General features: G+C 37.4%; 1 protein-coding gene across 3 annotated transcripts in view; it reads left to right on the top strand.

Moving 5' to 3' along the window:
- gish (casein kinase I gish) overlaps positions 1 to 21,049 on the top strand; it is a 645,075-nt gene that overhangs the window by 255,576 nt on the left and 368,450 nt on the right. For all 3 annotated transcript variants that reach the window (XM_067137660.2, XM_068225467.1, XM_067137661.2), the window contains exon 3: positions 14,144 to 14,213. In XM_067137660.2, the coding sequence (XP_066993761.1) occupies positions 14,144 to 14,213 (70 nt within the window). The remainder of the gene's footprint in view (positions 1 to 14,143; positions 14,214 to 21,049) is intronic.

The following is a 21,049-nucleotide window of genomic DNA, read 5'->3' as shown; positions in this document are numbered from 1 at the left end:
TGACAAAGTGTTCGGGCGGATACCACGCCCGTGGTACGTGACTACTTTTGACAAAGCGTTCGAGCCGTGACTACGCCAGGGGTGCGAGTGTGTACTTACTCATGGAGTAGAGTTCGAAGTATTATATTGTTACATAGTACAGTGATTCATGACGTGATGTAGCTCATAGTACAGTATGGAGCAGTATACTAGTATGAAGTGTTTCAAATAGACAGGACTCAGTAAAGCATAACTTACGGAGTGTGAGATTCTACCAACAGATTAGGAAGTGCGTTACATGAGAACGGTCACGAGTGTTTATGTCACCTAGTAAACAGTCGATTCTAAACTGATACCTGGTCAGCTACACGAACGTGAGACGGGAAATTTAAGTGCGCGCACGGGCCGTTGTAAAGGGGATCCCGAGGTATCCCACGTTCCTAGTGTCCGGGAAAGGAAGGAAGAATGTAAATTTACATTAAGTGGGCTAGATACAAGGCCGAGAGTGTAAAATTTGTGAATAGAATTTAGGGTGGAATTTATTCCAAAGTGCAACAGTTAATTTATTTGTTTTTATTCAGAATGTGTAAAGTTGGAAAGGGTCAAGGATTAATTCTTCAAGCTGGCATGAATACCAGCGAGATGCATTGCTAAAAACCGGAGGGGCTATGGCTTCTCGTCCGGTTTTAGCAGACTACAATGGCAGAGTTGAGTACCTTTTAATGTATTAATAGATAGCTATCGTTAGGGGGAGGAAATCATATTTTATCATGGTAACTTGATTGTGAAACGAGCCGTTACGGCTCGTATAAATTCAAAGATAGATAGACAAAGGGACAAATTAATATGTAGAGTAGATCAAGCACTCACCATAATTTTGATTATTAAATAGAGTATAGTTGGGTTGAGTTGTTCATTCAAGTGCTTGAGTTGTTTGCTATATTATGGAGCACGTTTCACATAAAGATAATGTAAATATTCATTTCGGAGTGCTTCCAAAGTGGGTTTCCGTTATCGGAACTTTTATAGATATTCAGGCATGTTGTTAAGATAATCCAGAGGTAGGATTGCCAAGTGATTTAAATTGTTGTGGGACGGAATGAAGTCCATTGATATGTGTGTAAATATCGCGAAGTTCGCCAGTGGACAAAATAATAATAGTCTGTACAAGTGTCGAAGTAGGACATTAGAATTTGGTAATGTGTAAAGGCGTGTTTAATAATAATCCTTGAGAATAAAGGCACGGGCCTAGTTGGATAGTATGATTGCAAATTAAAGTAATTTAAAGGTGGAGATCACCGGTGCCGTGAATAATTATAATTTGTGCAGTGAATCCGGTTTTAACACTAAATGTTTGATTTAACGCTTTTTTTGGACGCCATAATAACCATAAATAATCTTGGTAGAAACGAGATAGGCACTGTTATAATATGGTCACGCTATGTTTAAGATCCAGAGGGATTTGAGCCAAAGGTTGAGATTTGGAGTTTTGTGGGACAGAAATCCGGCCCGAAATGAAAGTGAATTGTACTGATGTTGATGAAGAAATAGATGGATCTTAAAGGCCCACATAGAGGTTGTATTTATATACCGGTGTATTGAGGGGCAGAATAGAGTCCACACACACCGAGGGTTAATTGGTGAAAATGTTTTGAAGAGTTCCAATGGATAAATAGACTTCAAAATGGAAAAAGGAAGGAATAATTTAACACTTGCAGAGATTGGAGGTATTTGCCCAACTGCAAGGTGTTATGGGATTTGAGAATTGTCTTAGGAGCATATGGTCTCCATGAATTAACGGCAGTACAAAAATGAGGTGGCGGATTCGAACACTAGTATGTCCTGACCGATGTGAATTCGGATCTTGGTGATGTCTGTTTGGGAGAGAACGTATGTGACCAAATTATAAAGATGGGGAATAAAAATAAAGATTCTCGAAAGAAGTAATAATAATAATAATATTCCAAGTAAATCATATCTGGATTGATTAGTGCCAAAATAAATAGGAATTGTAAAAGGGGTTATGCGTTAAACATATTAAGAGTGGACTACCGTGTAACAGGCGAAATTATATTTTTTTTAAATAATAATAATAATAATAAAAAAAGGTATTTTTTTTGGAAGAATTTACTTTTTTTTTTAATTTGAACATAATTATGATGTTGGGAGTTGAAATGAAAAATTTGAGATTTTTAACTAATAATAATAATAATGAGAATATTTGAAGAAGGAGAAGAAGAATAATCAATGAAGGTACTTTTATTTATTTCAGATGAAAATAAATAAAATCGCGAAAAGTTGAAATATTAGTCCGAGGATGATTACGGGTTACGAAAATCATGATCTCCACAAAAACATGATGATGATGATGATAATAATAATAATAATAATAATAATAATAATAATAATAATAATAATAATATTTAATAAAATATTTTTTTTGTTTTATTAAATTTTTTTTTCTCTTATTATTTCGGACGATGATGATGGATAATACTAGGGAAGTCAGCTGGCGAATTAACGGAATAATGTCAATTGGTTGTAAATAATAAGTTAAGTTAAATTGTGTAAATGAAGGCAAATCCCTACATCTGGACCATTAGGTTAGAGTCCCTTTGTCGTATTCCTTCAACTAACGATTAGCATATCTTGGTTAGGAACCCGGGGAGAGTTTGTAGTTTCCCGGGGTGGTCTCATCTCAATTAAAGTAGAGGCGATAACATGGTCCATGTGATCGCGCCTACTTAGCCAACAGGTTATTGGTCCATGATCAAATAGGGTCATGGTGTTAACGAAGGTAAATCTGATACCTTCAGATATCAACGGTTCTACCACCAAAATGGAAGGGTGGTCAAAAGTGACAAATATTATGTAATCATTTTTCAGGAATAATTTGCCAAATTACCGGCAAATCAAGGGTCAACAGATTTTGATTGTGTGTAAAAATTTCATTTGTTTACTTAAATAAATGCTCCTTTAGCATTTGCAAGGAAACAGTTCCAGATTCTTGTTCTTGTAGAATAGTAAACCCTTGGTGACCGTTTAAATATCCGTCCCCATTCCTAGGACGGAGCCTTCATAATTTCCCTTTGATCTGAATATATATATATAAATTTGTGTGTTTTGTGATGAGCCTTAAAGATAAAGATTAGTGTGTCCCGTTCAACCCTGTAGTACTGATTGGATGGCGCCCTTACATTTAGTTTGAGATCTTATATCTCAAAACATTATATTTTTTTATTGAGTAGTAGTTGCGATGGATTCGGACCGTAACACTCCCTGAGATAAATGCTGGTTGGGACTCAGGCTTTGAGCGGGTACATCAAGATATTTTTACTAACGCACCGTAGCTTTTCAGTGAAAAGGGACGACTAACTATTTTCCTTGATATTTTCTTCTCGAGAAGTATACTCATCTGTCATGTCATTAGCGCAGTTAGTGACAGAGGAGTGCAGAAACTTCTGCGGTAGTATTCTGCTTTGTTCCTCAGGATGATCACTTTTCCCACACTGTAGAATAGGATTTTTAGCAACACGTGGCAACAGTATTTCGGTTAATATTCGTGCTATTTTTGGACTGCCCAGCGTTACCGATAACATTTCGTCCCTTACTTGCCCCAGTTTCATCAGCAATGAAACAAAACTTGGCTTTGGATACCTGAGACGTGAGACCACCTCTGTCTTTGATTTTTATTAATGAAGTTAGTGGAGATAGACTCTGGATACTACTAATTTTATCAACACACTCTTGACATGGCATGTGGTCTTCGACAACTCTTACAAATTACCCTCCAATATATGCCATTGCAGCGCTCGACGGAGAGGTCACTAGGGTTCCATAACTTATCCTTGGTACCACTTACATAACAGAATAAGGAAATTATTATCATCAAAACAGGAGCAATAATATTAAGTAACCTAATTTTTGCCGTCACATGGTCTGCGTATTTACTGTACCGTACCTTGTCTGCTTATTGCTTTAATCCATAATTCGCTAGTTGGCTCTTGGCAAGGGAATTCATGGAAACTAGTTCCAGGAACTTTATTTCTAGAGCCTCGTTTACAACACGGTACGCATCAGTACACCATTGTAATATGATTATATACCCTTTTCCCATTTGGTCAGTGTGTGAATTAAGCCGAAAGTGTCAGGTTCCAATTCATCCTCAATTTACAAGAATTTACCCGTTTCACGTCGGATGGTAAAATTATATTCTGCGACGTTTGCAGCAAGAGGTGAGTGAAACTTGTTTTATATTTCCCCATAACGAATTATTATCAATTTAGCAAAATCAACACGGTGTTTTAAATAATGCATATTAAGATACATAAAACTGCAGCTGCCTAAAAATATTGTAGAGCCTATTTGAGACTCTGTTTTAAGCAGCTAAAACAACATTTTAGCACCTAAAAATCAGAGGTCTAGTAATCACTGTATCAACAAACACCAACATCAGTCCCCGAGCCAGAAGAATTAATTAGACGTGATTATAATCACCCATTCGGCCGGCAATCGAATACGGGACCTTCTGAACCAAAGGCCTCAGCGCTGACTATTCAGCCAAGGTTTCCGTCAAAACAAAATTATTATTATTATTATTATTATTATTATTATTATTATTATTATTATTATTATTATTATTATTAGAAAAGCGCACGAGATTTGTTGTTGTTTTTACATCTTGTGATGTGATACATGTCACAGAACTGATCACACAGAGAACATTCACAGTTTTCATTTGGGTCGCGATAAGACATATTTTTACATATTTTATGGTGGTACCCGTGTACTGCTAGTTTTATTATCACATGTCTTAGCTTCTGGTTGGCGTTCGTCCAATTTCGATCCAACATGGCATCTGTGCTGTAGAACTCTAGCGGAATTTCTTCTCTCTTCTTCCGCCTCTCCGCTAGGCGTGCTTCTACATTCATTGTGGATGGCAGTGGTAGTTTTATCCTCAGTTCTTCAATAAGAAAGGGTTCCCGTGCTAGTTCGTATGTTAGGCGGGAACGCGTGTATTTTGAAATGCCCATTATGGTCTTTAGGAATTTTGCCTTAACTCCTTCTATGGTGGCCAGGTCTCTCTTTGTTAGTCTTTCCCATATCAAGTGGATTCCATAGGTGAGTATTGGTAGGATCGTTGTGTCAAATAGGCGCATAGCTGTTTTTAAGGATAACTGCTGTAGATTGTTGATGTCGTACATGGCTTTCATGGCTGCAACTGCTTTGTCTTTTATGTGTAGTCTGAACGTCCCAGTAGTCTGTAAGGTTATTCCCCGGTATTTGAATGAGTTTACTATTTCCACTTTGCCGTCTTCGTATTCTATGTTGTCGTTTGCTGCGTTTCGTCCGCCTTTCCGAAAGACCATCTGTTGAGTTTTTTTCCAGTTTATTTTCAGGCTGTTATTTCCTGCCCATTCAGCCAGCGCTGAGAAAGCGTGTTGGAGCTCTTCCTTCTTTGTTGACCCTAGGACCATGTCGTCTGCATATATGTAGATCACTGCATCCTTTGCTCTTTCTCTGATTGCTTTTGTTACGTCCGCGGTGGCAATATTGAATAGTATGGGGCTGAGTGGATCACCTTGCAGCACTCCATTAGTTTGGGTGATTTCCTTTGTTTTATGGGTCGCATCATCTATGGTGATCTGGTTGTATGCCAGAATATTTCTTATTAGAGCTGTAAGGTGAGTATTTCCAGCCATAGTTTGGAGTTTTGACATTAGTATATTCCTGTCTATTATGTCGAAGGCTTTTGTATAGTCTATGAAGACTGCATAAAATTTTCCTTTGTGAAGCCGTTGTGCTTCTTCTATGTCATTGAGTAGGTTTTGGATTGCATGCAGGGTTCCTCTTCCTCTTCTAAATCCAAATTGCTCTTCTGGCATTTTGGGGTCTACTTCTTCAACTATCCTGTTGGTTAGGATTCTTGTTAACAGCTTGAAGATATTGCTTTCTAGAGCGATTCCTCTGTGTGAGTTTGGGTCGCTGTTTCACCTTTCCCTTTATAGAGGGTTATAAATGTTGATTTTCTCCATTCATCGGGAATATTTCCTAATTCTAGGCATTTATTAAACAGTTTGGACCATATTTCTGCTAGATGCTGCGCGGATTCTTTAAGGTGCTCATTATAAAACCTGTCTGGTCCAGCGGCTCTTTTGCATTTTGTAACCTTGATAGTGTCTAACACCTCTGCTTTGGTGATGGGAGGTATCGCTTCAAGCTGGTTGTTGTATTCAATTTCGTACGCCGCCTGTTTCCTTGCATTGTTGAGAATATGAGTGAAGTGCGTTTCCCAGGTTCCTATTTCTACGTTGCTACTTCTTGATGATCTTCTGGGTGTAATGGCTACATATGGGTCTTTTATTGCTTCTTCAGCGGTTTTTTCACCTTCTTTCTCTATGTATTGATTGCGTTTTTGTGTTAGTAGGTTCTTGTAGTATTTTCGTTTTTCGCCGTATATTTGTAGATCTTCTGGTTTTGACGTCATCTTGGCTTTATGCAACGCATTTAATGTGGTTTTTCTTTCTGTGTAGCACTCCTTGTCGAAACACAGTTGAGCTTTTCTTGTGTTCATTTTGTGGGTTATACTTGCTTTTAGCATATTGTTGATTGTTGCTAGGGCTTTGTTTAAATCACTTTCTTTGATTGCCTCTTCTGCTTCAGTTACATTTCCTAATGCTCTCTCTAGTTCTGCCAAGTTTATCTTTCTGGATACGGTGATTTTTTCATGTGTTGTTATAACTTTCTTTGGAATCTTGAGTGAGAATTTGGTCTGTATGGGGATGTGTTTTCTCAGCGGGGTTACTGGTGAAGTCCACAATCCCTTTTGTTCTAGAATGTGTATATCGTCTCCTTTATGGAATACCAGGTCGATGGTGCTACTTCCATTGTGGGCAAAGTAAGTTTTATGTTTTGGGTAATTCACTAATTTGAAATTTTCTTCATCAAGAAATGTGAGGACAGCTCTACATTTCATGTCGGGTTTGTCTAGTCTGCAGTTCATATCTCCTGCTAGTATGATATTTTCTTCTGTGTTTGGAATTTTCCTGAAGGAAAGCTTTAGGAGCTCCATTATTTCTTCTAAGTCTGTGTTCGGGCTTATATAAATGCCTATTACAGTGAACTTGATTGTTTTTGCAATTATTAGATTTTCTTCTGTATGTAGGGTCTTCATGGGTCCTATCCATGGTTTGTAGTAGATAGATACACCTCCTGATGGCCTTCCTTCTGTTGGTTTCCTTGCTAGGGAGTGGATAGAGTAGAATCCTTGTATGTCTATATGTTTCGTGAGGAATGTTTCTGTGAGGACTAGTATGTCTGATGTTTGTAAAGCGTTTTCTGGTGCTAGTTTTAGTAGTCCGTTTAGCCCTTCTACATTCCACAGGAGCATGCTTATGGGATTATTCGAGAGATACGCCTTCGTTCCTCCTGGAGAAACGAAATCGAAATCGGCGCACAGTTATTCTTCATTATTGAGTTTCATTATTTCTATCAATATTAACATTCAACTTTCGTAGTAAACGTCACCAGTAAGCATACAACGTGTAGAAATACTGCCAACCGAGGTGTTCATGTGAGGTTGAATCGCAGCGCCTCTAGCGGCAAATATAGCATCCACAGGGCGGAGAGCTATGAGTGGCTATTGGGCAGACTTTGTATTCCTTGTAGGCTAAGATCAGTAGTACACAAGCAGTCAACCGTAAGCTTGATGGGTAGCCGTGGTCGTTAGGGCATCAAAGTTTGCTGTTCAGCAGTTTTTCGTGGGTTCGAGTCCCAATAGTCTAACGTTTTTTTACCTTGTAAATAGTAGTCGGTAGGGTACTAGAGGTGATGGTACACATTTCCTAATCATTAAAATGCGTGTCAAAAGCGTGGGTTCTATTCCAAATCTATCCGCGACGCACATATGGAGTAAAGGTATACGACGTCGTTCATGGCGATTCGTCCGTCGAATGAGGATTTTAAGGAGGTTATATTTCTTTTACTTCATAACAACTTGCTACAAAAGTATTTACGCTAAAGTGAGATAAATGCTTGCCAGTTACTATTCTCACATTGTATTGAAAAGAAAGAAACTAACTACTTATTCAATGAGCAAACAATAAATTTAATTAATAATCAAATTAATGATCCCACGCTGCATCAGTGGCATTAATTACGAATATAAACTTCACTTTCGTCGTAACGCGCAACCTCGTAAATAGTACTAGACAAAAAAGATACATAACCTGAATCTTAACTTTTGCGTCCAGGTTACATTTTCAGTCTTTTTATTTTCTGTAACAGTTTCAGTTTCGTTATACAGTTAATTAATTTTAACATTTCTTCGTATGTGTATATTTCAGTCCTAATTCTGTTTTTGACCTGGACTTCCACACTATAGCTTAATAAGAGTCTGATATTGGATTCTAGTAATACAATTTCAAAAGGAATAGAGCTAAACAAACGAAAACACCAGGGAACACGTATACCTCCGCGCTAAATTTCACTATATTTTCAGTAACCTTAAAACCAACCCAATAAAAATGTTACTACATCTTCCGCATTACAATACCGTCGTTAAAATCCATTGGTAGTACGCAAGAAAATATTTAACTTCTAGTTTGTAAAACTGCAGCATACATATCTGGCTGTTTATCTGACAGTCGTAGTACTGTGTAGAGATGAGAAGAATGCAAAAATGAGGAATGTGGCCTGCAAGCACAAACTTCCTGTTCTGCCCAGACAGATCGGCTCTTATCTGCTACACGAAAACATTGACTCACACTTTGCGGTTTGCTGGATTACAACTGACAAGAGCGAAGAGCTGCCAGTAGAAGACAATATAAAGTCGCCTGGGTAGTAGCGGAGTTGCTATGGTAACCATTGCGTCACTGGCTGTGCTGGTGAAGATCCCTTCACCCCGTGCCTCACCGAGCATGTGCATTCTTCTGATCTCCCAACAGTACAGGCCCTTAGCCTTGTTAAAATGGGAGACAATTCGACGGTGGCGCTCCTTGTGACTTGACCTGAAAAGTTGCGCTAAATTCAAATATTAATGGAAATGCATATACGAAAATGGATAAGTAAATTACGTCTAGAAAGGAAGTCTTATTGAGATATTAACTTCAAAGTTGCTAAAGCAATTCTGGATAAATGAAAGCAGAATTATTTAAAAGGTTATTATTTAAAGACTGAACTTAGACATATAAACAAGATGTGAAATGGACTGCTGTGAAATGGCTTGATCTTTCATTTATGCATTACTTTTTTGCTTTAGCATTTCTGCCTGAACTTTTATGGTTAGATTTGTCTTTTCTCTTATTTAAAAAACATTATCATCACATTAAGACACTTGTCAATAAAAATATCGGCACATTCCTTACACACATGATGCAATGAATTAACATTTAAAAGCTGGACAATTTTCCTCTAACATGAAGCCTACTAACAGAAAGAAAATCTATAAAATCCCGGCTTTAATCTGGGAAGAGGGATAAAAGAAAGAAAAGTATGAAAATGTTGTCGATAGTGATGCTTTGAGGAATATTTACGTACAATTAGAGTAAAAATGTAACATACCCTTGGCTGTATAGTCGAGGATTTCTAAAGTCACTGGCCTAGAAATTATCTGAACAGATCTTATAATTCTTATATAAGCGTTACGTCCCTTCTTTCTTGTACACCTTATCCAAATCACTTCTGTGACATTTCAAAACCCACAGATCACACCTACAGCAACACATCGGTATTCAAGGTTAACTGCTGCACTATACAATAAAATATGCGTATTGTATTTTAAGCCAGTTAAAATATGGGTCGAGCAGGTCAGAAGATTATGAAGTACTATAAAAATCTCATTGTCACTGGAAGAATATATATGCAAAACACAATATTACTTACATTTTCTTGTCACAAGGGAGGCAAAAGAAAGACCGTGCATTCTTCTTTACTTCATAGTTACTGCAGCCAAACACAGCACATACCTTGCTCTCATGTTGAGAGAAGATATCAAAGAATGACACACTCTACTATTTAATTATGTCAACTCACTGAAAACGCATAAATAACACCAAAAACTTCACACACAAATACACGTGCTCTTATGACAGAATCAGTAGTTCTCAGGTCTACCCGCTAGAGAGAGCTCTAATAGCTGTCCCCCCGATATCTTGCTGAGTGTCGCGTATTGTCTCTACTGTATTTGCTAAAAATCACAGAGCTTATACCTTCAACTGTATGACTGGATGCCAGAAAGAAACCCCAAAATCACTCGTGTGTTTCACCATTTATATGATAGCGAAATATAAGCACCACCTGTATTTTCATTGCATTGTCAGATGTTTCATCTGCTTGGATGGCTAAGTAGTTAACAGCACTAATTTTTTTCATTATAAAAGTATCGCATACTTCGAGCATAGCATCTAGTATATTGTTCTGTATCGTCTTCGATGTACCCTTAAAAACTGTTGCAGATTCTAAATGTTCTTTCATTGCGATATCCAAGTTAGCTACAAAGTCAACTAAACCGTAAAATATTCCAGGATTGTTTGAATCGGTTGATTCATCATGGCTGCGGAGCGCAAGTTCAAACACACCGCAGAATTTCACACAATCAATCAGAGGAGTAAAATATATCTTTTTGTCGACCTGTTCATGCTGTTTACGAAGTGAAAGTCTGTACTCACTATCAGGTTGCATCCTTATGTCCAGCGCACCTAGAAGTGCGAGATCCATTTCGTTGTTTAAATGTTTCCTCGATTCACTGCATTTTTCAGTTTTTCATTCAAATGCTTTAAATCTTTGACACCTGTTGTGCTCCATGCATCGTCAACACTGAATAGAATGCAAGGAAAAAAAAAAAAAGAATTTCTCCCTTAGCATCTACATAACCATTTCACTTTAGAATACATACCACTATTAAATTTTCTGTTGAAATTCCTGTTTTTTCTTTCTGTCTGCTGCACAATAATCATATCAGGTCTCTGTGGTCCTGAACTCTTGGCACGAACTCTGGTCTCAAAATTTAATTGCTTTCTAATTAACTCACTGATTTTATTCATTTTGAAATAAACAAGCACACAAATACACAAAATATAACAGTGAAGAGAATTCACGTCACATCCAGTGTTATTGTAACTAACTTATCAGTAGCACCTCAAGCAAAAGAGAACGCGTGGTAAGTGCCGGAACAAAATGTTACCGTTGCTAATTATTGGTCAGTTTGTTATCTGATATAACTTATATCAGATAAAGAAACACGGTAACCTCATTTAAGATAACTTATTTTAATAAACATCTGAAAACAACTAAATCCCTGCAGGAGCGATATGAACGCGGTTTTTAAATAAACAAGACTAAAATATTATTAGATTTACTTTAGTTACAGAAATGGCGAATTGGCTATATTGATGTTTGTAAAGCATGGATATTTCTCATGATCTGTTATTTGCTCTATGCGCATGCGCTGCAGAAGTCCTCAAGGATCTGTGTGCCCAACCTGAAGCACTCCCCATCGCCCGCTCACCCACACAAGCCCACAGCTGTCATGGACGTTCACCATCTTCAAATACTGTGTTCTAATGTGCAGGTGCATCTTTTGGGCATGAGACGGTCTAGTGCCCAGAGCTGCACAATTCGCCTGCCACTTGGCCTAGCAAGGCTCCTGCAGTCATTATCGCGCTGACGGCAACGGTTTGTCTCTTTAAATACAAAAGGTATCCTCTTTTCGTGCTTAAAAGACATTGTGGGTTTAAATACCTACCAAAATCCATAATCCAGTTAAGAATATAACATTTAGTCGTGATAATATTTTTAGAAATAAATCTGTTGTTCGGCTGTAGCCCAACTACATTGTAAATTATTTCCTGAAATTCTGAGTGCAAAAACTTGACAGGGCACGTGCCCCTGTGCCCCTAAGGGACCACCGCCACTGAACACGTAATAAAAATATAAGTAAACTAGCAGAACGCTGCCTACCTGCTTTGACGGGCCAATAATTGTCACTGACTTCTGTTTCTTCCCAGCATTAACATGTAAGATGTCAATTTTTTGAAGTCCCAGGTAACTACACGAGTTAACAAAGCTGTACATTTTTCAAAGATCTCTTTTTACTCTGAAGTTCCAGGGTACTGTGTTCAGTCTCACTCCGTGTTAAAAAACACAAAATTGAAGTAATATCTTTTTTCCTAGCAAACTCTCTTACCATTCCAGCCCCATACGAATAAAATGTCATTTCCATAAGATTACCTTTCAGCGAAGTAATTGTACAGATTATTTATTTATTTATTTTATTCCTTTGCAAGTGGCAGAGTTAAGGCTCTTGGCCCTCTCTTACACTTAACCACATTCTTTATTATATATTAGATTGTCTATTCTTACAAATTAATAAGGTGATGATTATGACGATCGTGGTGATTGGTGATAGGAGTTTTTAACATACAATCTGCAATCTAAAAAGGGGAATATAATGTATTGATTAAATTCTATTTGTAACTAAATGACAGTGGGTACTAATGATGATTCTAACAGTAATTTAAAAATAAACAAGTAAGGTGTACCATGGTATACACCATTGGCTCTAGAGTTACTTAGGACACATAATCTACATGACTTAGTGTATATATTAATATAAGCATGAATTAATGTAAATACTTTGATACACGTCATTCATTCTCACATTCACTCATCCATTCATACAACCCAGCTATGAGCTTATGAGGAAATCCCAGTGTGGTCTTTTAAAAGAGGCTAATGTTGTGTAGTTCTGAACTCTCAGAGGGAGAGAATTCCTTAACCTAGCACCAGACACAAGGAATAAATGATTATACACTGATATATGATTCATGCGTAGGGGTAGACCAAGGTATGAATATGATAAGCAGATTAGAGCAGATGTAGGATGCGATAGTTAAGTAGAAATGAAAAGGTTAGCACGGGATAGGGTGACATCGAGATCTGCATCAAACCAAGCTGTGGACTGAAGACTAAAACAATAATAATATTGACTTAACGTCTCACTAACGACTTTTAACAGTTTTCAGAGATGCAGAGGTGCTGGAATTTAGTCCCACAGGAGTTCTTTTTACGTGCCAGTAAATCTATGGACACGAGGCTGGCGTATTTGAACACCTTCAAATATCACCGGACTGAGCCAGGATTGAACCTGCGAAGTGCCACTCAGTCTGGCAATACTTTTACAAACCTATTGCATAATAATAAAAAAATAAAAAAAATTCTGATTCAAATTCTAAGATTGGAAAACTGAAAACTTTCATAACTGTTTCTGTCAGAAGTAAGATTTATGACTTAATATGTTTTGCTTGTAAATGCGTGATTATGCCGGGTGAGCAGAATAAAGTGGAACTGCTCTGTTCCTTGCGCAGGAATTCGTGAGTGAGTGAGTCTAAATAAACTGCCGGATGTATTCAAGGCCTCACTACCATGCCAGGTTTCAGTCTTTGTTGAACGTTTGCAAACGTGGCACATGTTTCATTGTTGACATTAGTTCAGTGTGTGAATTCTGTGAAATGGCTCAGGTGGCTCAAGTCGGGTTCCCCAAAGAATATTCATTTACGATTCATACGTCCATACAGAAAGTGCAAGGGCAGTAAGAATATTATTTCAAGAGAGGTTTTCTGATGTTCAAGTTCCATTTCAGACGATTCATAGATTAGTAAATAAATTACGTAAGATGGAAAGTCTCCTTGATAAGAAATGTAATAAACCATGTACAGTGCTCACACAAGAAACCGTAGGTAACATCAGTAACACTAGAAAGTTCTCGTACAAAATCACTTCAGCAACTTGCTCAGGAATTGGAAATTTCGTATGTTTCTGTTCGAATGGGTACAAAGTTCCTGAAGTTAACTGCAGAGGGTAATGAGCAGTTTCCTAAGCAGGTGCCAGAAATGCTTGAACAATGAAGGGAGACAGTTTCAACATCTTCTGGCGTGATATATGTGAATACTTTTATTTTTGTGTTGTTTTATGTTGGTTGGTTGGTTGGTTGGTTGGTTGTCAGAAATAGCTTATGTGACAATGTATTTATTGCAGACTTTCTGTCACACATGCACCTCCTGTATGCAGGCTGCACTGCTGGGCTGTGGGAAAGGTTTTGTGTACCTTGACGTAAGAAGTTGATCAAGTTTAATCAAGTATTATTCTACATAATTTTTAATTTCAGGAACCTATGAAGTCAAAGGCTCCTCAACTGCATTTGGAATATAGGTTTTACAAACTCCTAGGATCTCATGGTGAGTACAAATACTTCCCTTATTTAGTAAGTCTTAACGTAAATTTGATTCATAACTCGGTTGACACTTCCCACTAGACGTTATGGTTGCTGGTGGTTATCAAAGGTTCAGTCTTGTATTTCAAGATTATACCAGTTGTTTTGGTTTTCATCTCTTTCTTGACATGAACAGAAAGGAAGTAAATAAAAAAATAAATGAATGAATGAACAAAAAGAGGGGAAATGGAATGTTAAGCACCTCAAGGATTCAGTTATCCGTTGATAAATATCTCCATCTTAGCCCACAAATTTATCTAGAATGCTCATGCTTTTTGGGAATGTTAGGCCCCTTAAAACAACAAGCATCATCATCATTTTGGGAACAATATACTGAAATAGAAGAGATAATCATGTTATGGTAATCATGTAGTGGTATGGATTCATAAAGTTAATTTTATTACTATTGTAAAGAAAAGAATCCTTAAATATGATGACTAAAGATCTGATATGAAAAGATCATGCTTAAAAGGAATTTTTTGAGGATGAGCTAAATTAGCTATAAAGAAATGACGTGGCTTGTGATTGATATTTGCGAGATGAACTGGGTGATTATAGAACTAACATTTTAACATTGGAAATAAGACATATAATTTGATCAAATACATCTTGAAACATGAAATTTACAATATTGAAGAAAGGTGAACATAAAAACATTGAATATTGACAGAGTTCTGTTTCATATTGTAGGGGATGCTGGTGATACAGACAGTATGATTGTATCTTTTGAGATTTTGTTACAATTAGAGCAATCTGAAATATAAATTGAAATTATAAAAGTTGTGTGTATATTACTGAGAGCAACATAGGCTTCAGTGTGCTTACTAAGAGGTGTCTAATGCCCTATATTTAGACTATCTCAGCAGTGCGTTGTCAATTAGAGGTGAAAATTTTATTCTATGGTACCATTGCAAACGCATGGTAGTACTACCATTGTTTAAGATAGCTTGTTGCTCATATCAAGCCCAGTATATTTTATACACAAACATAAGCTTGTGTGAGAATTACATTGAAGTTTTTCTATTTTGAAAAACTCCAGCAATATAACATTGTCTTCAATTTTGACTGTGTTTTTATTGCACAGGTATTGAATGCTATCCCTTAGCTAAGAGAGAAATTTGTGACTGGTCTTGGTAAAATCTCTCTTGCCAGAAATGTTCTTGGTGTGCTGTGTTATATCAGAGTTCTATAATACTATGAAAAGGACGTGTCTAATATTAGCAATAGCAATATTGTTGTATTCACAAACTTCTTTTGAATAATCTGTTCATTGATATAAATAATAATCTGTTCATTAATATAGGCGAGTATAAATCTTGAAATAACAGTACTGCATTAATGGCACCTGTGTTTATACTCTGTATCTTTGATACCCAGTTTCCATAAATCATAGTTTTATTTTTTTACTTGTATTTCTAGCTGCAGGCATCTTGAGTAATGTGAAACCCAATACTTTCTGTTTGAAGATTGACGACCAGACATGGTAGATTTATTTCAACCAAGTTATCCTTTTCTAAGGCCTGATCTATTCACATGTGGATTGTTTACAAAGAGAGTGAATTTAATGCTAAATATATTTCTGGCTCTCTTGGGTTTCTTTCTCTTATCTAAGTGGCATGCTTTTTTATTTCCTCAAATTAAGCCCTGTCATCTTCTGATATTTTGCATGGTTCTATCTTCTGTTCATACTGTGCTAGATTATTACAGTTTTTTTATTATAAAATGATGAAATAAATAATTCACGATATGATGTTTACCTTCTATATTTTCAAAAGCTTTTATCTCCATGTCTGTTTTGAAAATATTGACTTTTCCCCACCCTTGATTCATGTTACATGCCACTGAAGTACCTCACTTCACATTGCTCCAGCTTTACTTCATACATGTTTGTGTTGCTTTCTGTTTTTTAAGTAGGTATCCCGAATCCATCCAGGTTTTGATCCTGTTCTACAGAGTCTGCGTAAATACTGGGTAGTAAGGGAACAGCTCAATCTAGGAACTCATCACTGTAATGGGTGCATGTTTCACAATACTGGGAACCATGAGTTTTACAGGATTGAATACTGGCTCTGACAGTATTTGTTCCAGACTATAGTTTTATTTTAATCACAGGGTTTTCCTACACACATTCTAGGAAAATGGTGGGATAGTAATTTCAAATGCCAGGATACTCATCCTTTCATGAGCCCCCAAATAGTTACATAGGGTAAGGTGGTACATTTTCCATCCAAATTCATTAAATTTGGATTTGGCCTTTATTTGCAGTACCATTAGAATTGTTTTACTGTGGCATACATTATTGACAATATTGTTTAAATATACCCTTATGAGAATGATATAAAAGAGAGAAGCCTGTTTTTTATTGCAGTTGTACTGCTGGCAGTACCATTCTCTTCATACACATTCTCTGTCTGCGACACACATTTCATGTTACCAGGTACTGGAGTCCTGCCATTGAATCCAGGGTAGTTGTAACGTAGACTCACGTTCCTCGACAACGGGTACATAGAAGGAAAATTGTAAAAGTCTTTTACTGTTTGTGTAGAACGCGTATATCGCCGGGAGTACTTAGCTTATGATTATGTTTAATGTCGCAATTGACAGATAAAAGAGAAGGCTATCTCTTGGGGAAAAAATAAAAAATAAAATAAAATCTGAAACGTTTTCATGAAAATAGTGCTTACAAGTAAGCTAAAATTTGTGTTAAATATATGACATCATACACATACTCTATTACAGGATGGAGCTGTGTTGACTCGCACACTCAGTTGGAGGTTAGCTGTCATCGTGAATACATCGTGGTCAGTGTATAGAATAACAAATTTAATAAGCAAGTCTACAAAACTCTCAAAACCCTGCGGCTGTTACAAATTTGCCTACTGCGAATGTTTTCTCACAGATTTCTCGCAGTTAATGCAGATGGCAAAATCCACATTGGTTGTCTTTCAGATGTTCTTATTGATGTTTATCAGCTTGAATAAGTTGAAGTTCAGTTGTTTTCTGTAATGGTTGAATTATCTTACAAAATACCGTAACCATGCAAAAAATTAACTCTTCGTTTATGTAACCCGACTCCCTCATCTCAACCAAGGAACCTGCTGGTACACAGTTCTGAAACTCTGGTAGTTTCCTCACCGCTTTGTAAACAACCTGAGGAAGTATGTAGGTCCCTTCTGTGTTGCAACAAGTAACAGTTGCATCTTTTTCTCTTTCATTGTTTGTCAAGGAAGCAAACTCCCATTTTCCTTTTTCTGCCACTTATAGGGAAACCATTGTAATCCACATTATCGACATTTTACTAAAGATTGAAGAATATTATTTAACTTCTCTCTTAAGCTCGTAAGCTCTGCCCTGGTGAGTCCTTCTGGTTTTCTTATACTCACTTTTCTCTGGCATCTTGTGATTATACAAAACCAAACAATCCCTGTAATTTTATTTTTTGTGTTCCATGGATGTTCAAAATTGTTTCATTTTGCAGAACCCTAATCCTCTGCTTTCAAAAGACTAAAAGCTTGTCGATAAGCTTTGACAAACAGCCTTCCATTACATCTTTTACTATGTTTCCTATATAAACTTTCTTCTCTGACCTTCTATGCAGCATTTGCAGAGAGAAAAGCTCGAATATCCAGGATTTAAATTTTATCATTTCATATGATCAAAAATATACCACATGTAAGTTGTCTAAGATTCATCACCTAGTTGCAGCGAAATACAACAGAGGTGTTGGCAGTATTATACACTCTTCTTGAGGTTTGTCGAATGTGGCATTATTGGATGTAATGCGGTGTATTTAGCTGAGTCAAAACAGATTTAAAGCAACAACAGCAATGAAACATCACTTGCTTTGCAATGTAAAAAGCAACTTCTTTAGAATTAATAGACATAAACACTATTTCAGGTATGAGCTCATTCACTCATCCGACAGCTGGCCACACACAACATTGAAGAATATAGCAAGTTTTCTAAGTTCAGTTAGAAGCATGGTAGAAACAAAAACAAACAAAAACCATTTTTTTCTTTTTCAATCAGGTTTTCCTTTCAAATATTTAATTTAAATTCATGTAACCAGTTGAACTTCTTAATTATGTACACTCATTTTGAACTCAAAAGAGAAGTAAATGATAAGTTATACTCTTGCTCAAAATTAAGCCCGCCTTGTGCCTAAGGCATCAAGTGTACATGGTATGACACCGTGGTTAGCTCGTTCCAGTCCCATTGGTCGAAAAAAATTTCACCATCAGAATGTTGGCCGGCAGGGTAGCAGACATGGAGGTATACAATTTCTAATCACTAGATTGAATGCCAAAAGTCTGGATTCAGTCCAAACCTATCCACAGTGTTCATATGGAGTGAGGTCATAAGATGCTGTTCATGGTGATTCGTCTGTTGATTGGTGGTGTTAAGCCCTGAATAGGCCTCTTGGTGCTGTTAAACAGGAGTAGGCTATTTCGTCAGCACCAGATTTCATCCTCTCCCTTCCTACTATCTTACATCACAATATCATTAACTCCTCTGATGAGTTTGACAACAGGGTCCAGTCATAAATACTCGCTTCGTTCTCAACCCCTAAAGAAACAGTACAATGTCGTACATACACCCTCTTGCTCAAAATTAAGTTTTATTGGCAAATTAAATGCTGAATCACAAATTAAGTTATATTTTGAGAACTCCAGTTACCAGTGTACTGATTTCGTGGAGGAATGTTGCTTCATTTTTACAATTATAAAAACTAAGCACAAAGTAATTAGTGACTCTTACACAGTATTACAACGAAACCTTTAAGTAGAGTTACAAAGGCACTACAAATCTATGATGTTTTAAACATCAAAAGATAAAATAAATATGTATAAACACTATTTGACTGTTTTTAGTTCCGTTTACTGTTTACATTTTCACATCAGTATTAAATACAATGCAAGTCTCAGTTGTATTGCTGCATATTCTCTGTGCCGTGTCTCGGAGAGTGGACGATACAGTAACCACGTGACCCATACAGCTTGCCTAGTGATGTCATGGTCTCGGCTAGTCTGCAGTAAGCTTCCATACAGTGTGATTTGCTTCTTACACAGAGTACTCGATTGGTTTAGCGTGTTTCTTTACGTTTGAATTAAGTGTTGAACAGCATATTTTCATATGGTGTAAATTATTAAATGCAATTTGTACTGGAATCTTGAAGATTCATGAGGCTGAATTGCAGAGTGTGAACTAGAATATCATTGCGCGCTACAACACTTGTCTAAAGGCTGAGGGTGGGCATTTTCAACACTTGCTGGAATGGGGTAAGTTTATTTGATTTTCTCAGTTTTCAATCTGATTATCCATCTATGAAATTTTGGGTTTTCTACGGGTATACGGGAATGGTGTGATGGGCGACCACGCTAGTTCACCGACACTTGGCATGCAAGAAGGATGGCACTCATGCGTGACTTGCCCTGTACTTCGATCAGAAACACAGGCTTTGAGGCTTTTTCTGTGTCTAATCGGTTATGTACTTTTGAATACACTAACCCAAAAGATGAAAAGATTCTTTCAACACATGCTGAAGAAGCCTATGCTGCAAGTAACTATTCATTAAATTTATCATTGTCAATCTTTTGACTAGTCCATCACGCGTAGGTTGCAGCCATTGATGTGGGTTCTTTCTCAAGAAGTAACTCTTGAAAAAGGTTAGGTTTTAGACTGAAACTTGGCCGTTAATGGAAGAAGTGAACTTGATGAATGCTTCGATGCTGCTGCTCCTTTTGTTCGAACCCCACTGTTGATAGCCCTGAAGATGGTTTACCGTGGTTTTCCTTTATCACACCAAGCAAATGCCGGAGCTGTACCTTAATTCAGGCCATGGCCGCTTCCTTCCAACTCTTAACCTCTTCCTATCCCATCATCGCCTTAAGATCTATCTGTGTCACCGCGACGTAAAGCCAATTTACAAGTAACTAATCTCATGTTTGTTCCGTATTGAAGATAACAATAAGTAAGATTCTATTAGAATAAAATTTATTGCAGCCACCTATTCAGTACAATTCACCATTTGTGGTGATCAAATTCTAAGTACCCCCTGTGGGTGGGAGACGCACATGTAGAATACACCCACGGTATCCCCTGCATGTCGTAAGAGGTGACTAAAAGGGGCAACCAAGGGATGATTGGATTAGAGCCATGAAACTACTTGTGATTAGTACCACCACGCGGGGAACACAGTGGGTCGCTATTACTTGCGCGTAGTACCACTATATTCGGTACCACATAGGTTTGTGATTAGTAGCAATCAGGAGCACCGTGCGGTCATGCTTTTACTGTACCTGTGATTAGTAGCACTATATTAGCGACACCAGGGTTCTGGCTTGCCTATGATTAGTAACTACTGTATGAGGAACACCACGGGATAGTACGAGTCCCTGTGGTCAGTACACTTATGTGATGAAAACCATAGGTTTGCCTTGCCTGTAAGTGGCGCCGCCATGTGTGAAACACCATAGGTCTGTATTACATGTGCGAATTTCATAACCTGTGAGTAGTACCATAATGTGTGGAATACCGCAAGTCTACGATACATTTGATTAGTACCGCACCATGTCAAATACCATGGTTCTTCTTTCCAAGCGATAAGTACCATTATGAGAGGCCGCTTACCAATATTTTGGACACCTTTAGCTTGCAAGCATTATCTGTTCAGTATTGAACTATAGAACCAGTCCCTTCGTCAGTATTACTATTGTTTTCGGGAGTTTCTGAGGCTGAGGCACTGCGGGTCGGCTCCACTGATTGTTTTAACTTCATGTCCATCCGTTCATTTTTCGTCCT

This window comes from Anabrus simplex, chromosome 1, assembly GCF_040414725.1.
Source record: "Anabrus simplex isolate iqAnaSimp1 chromosome 1, ASM4041472v1, whole genome shotgun sequence".
Classification (NCBI taxonomy): domain Eukaryota; kingdom Metazoa; phylum Arthropoda; class Insecta; order Orthoptera; family Tettigoniidae; genus Anabrus; species Anabrus simplex.
Note: the sequence above shows the minus strand (reverse complement) of the source record. Positions and strands in the feature narration are given on the sequence as shown.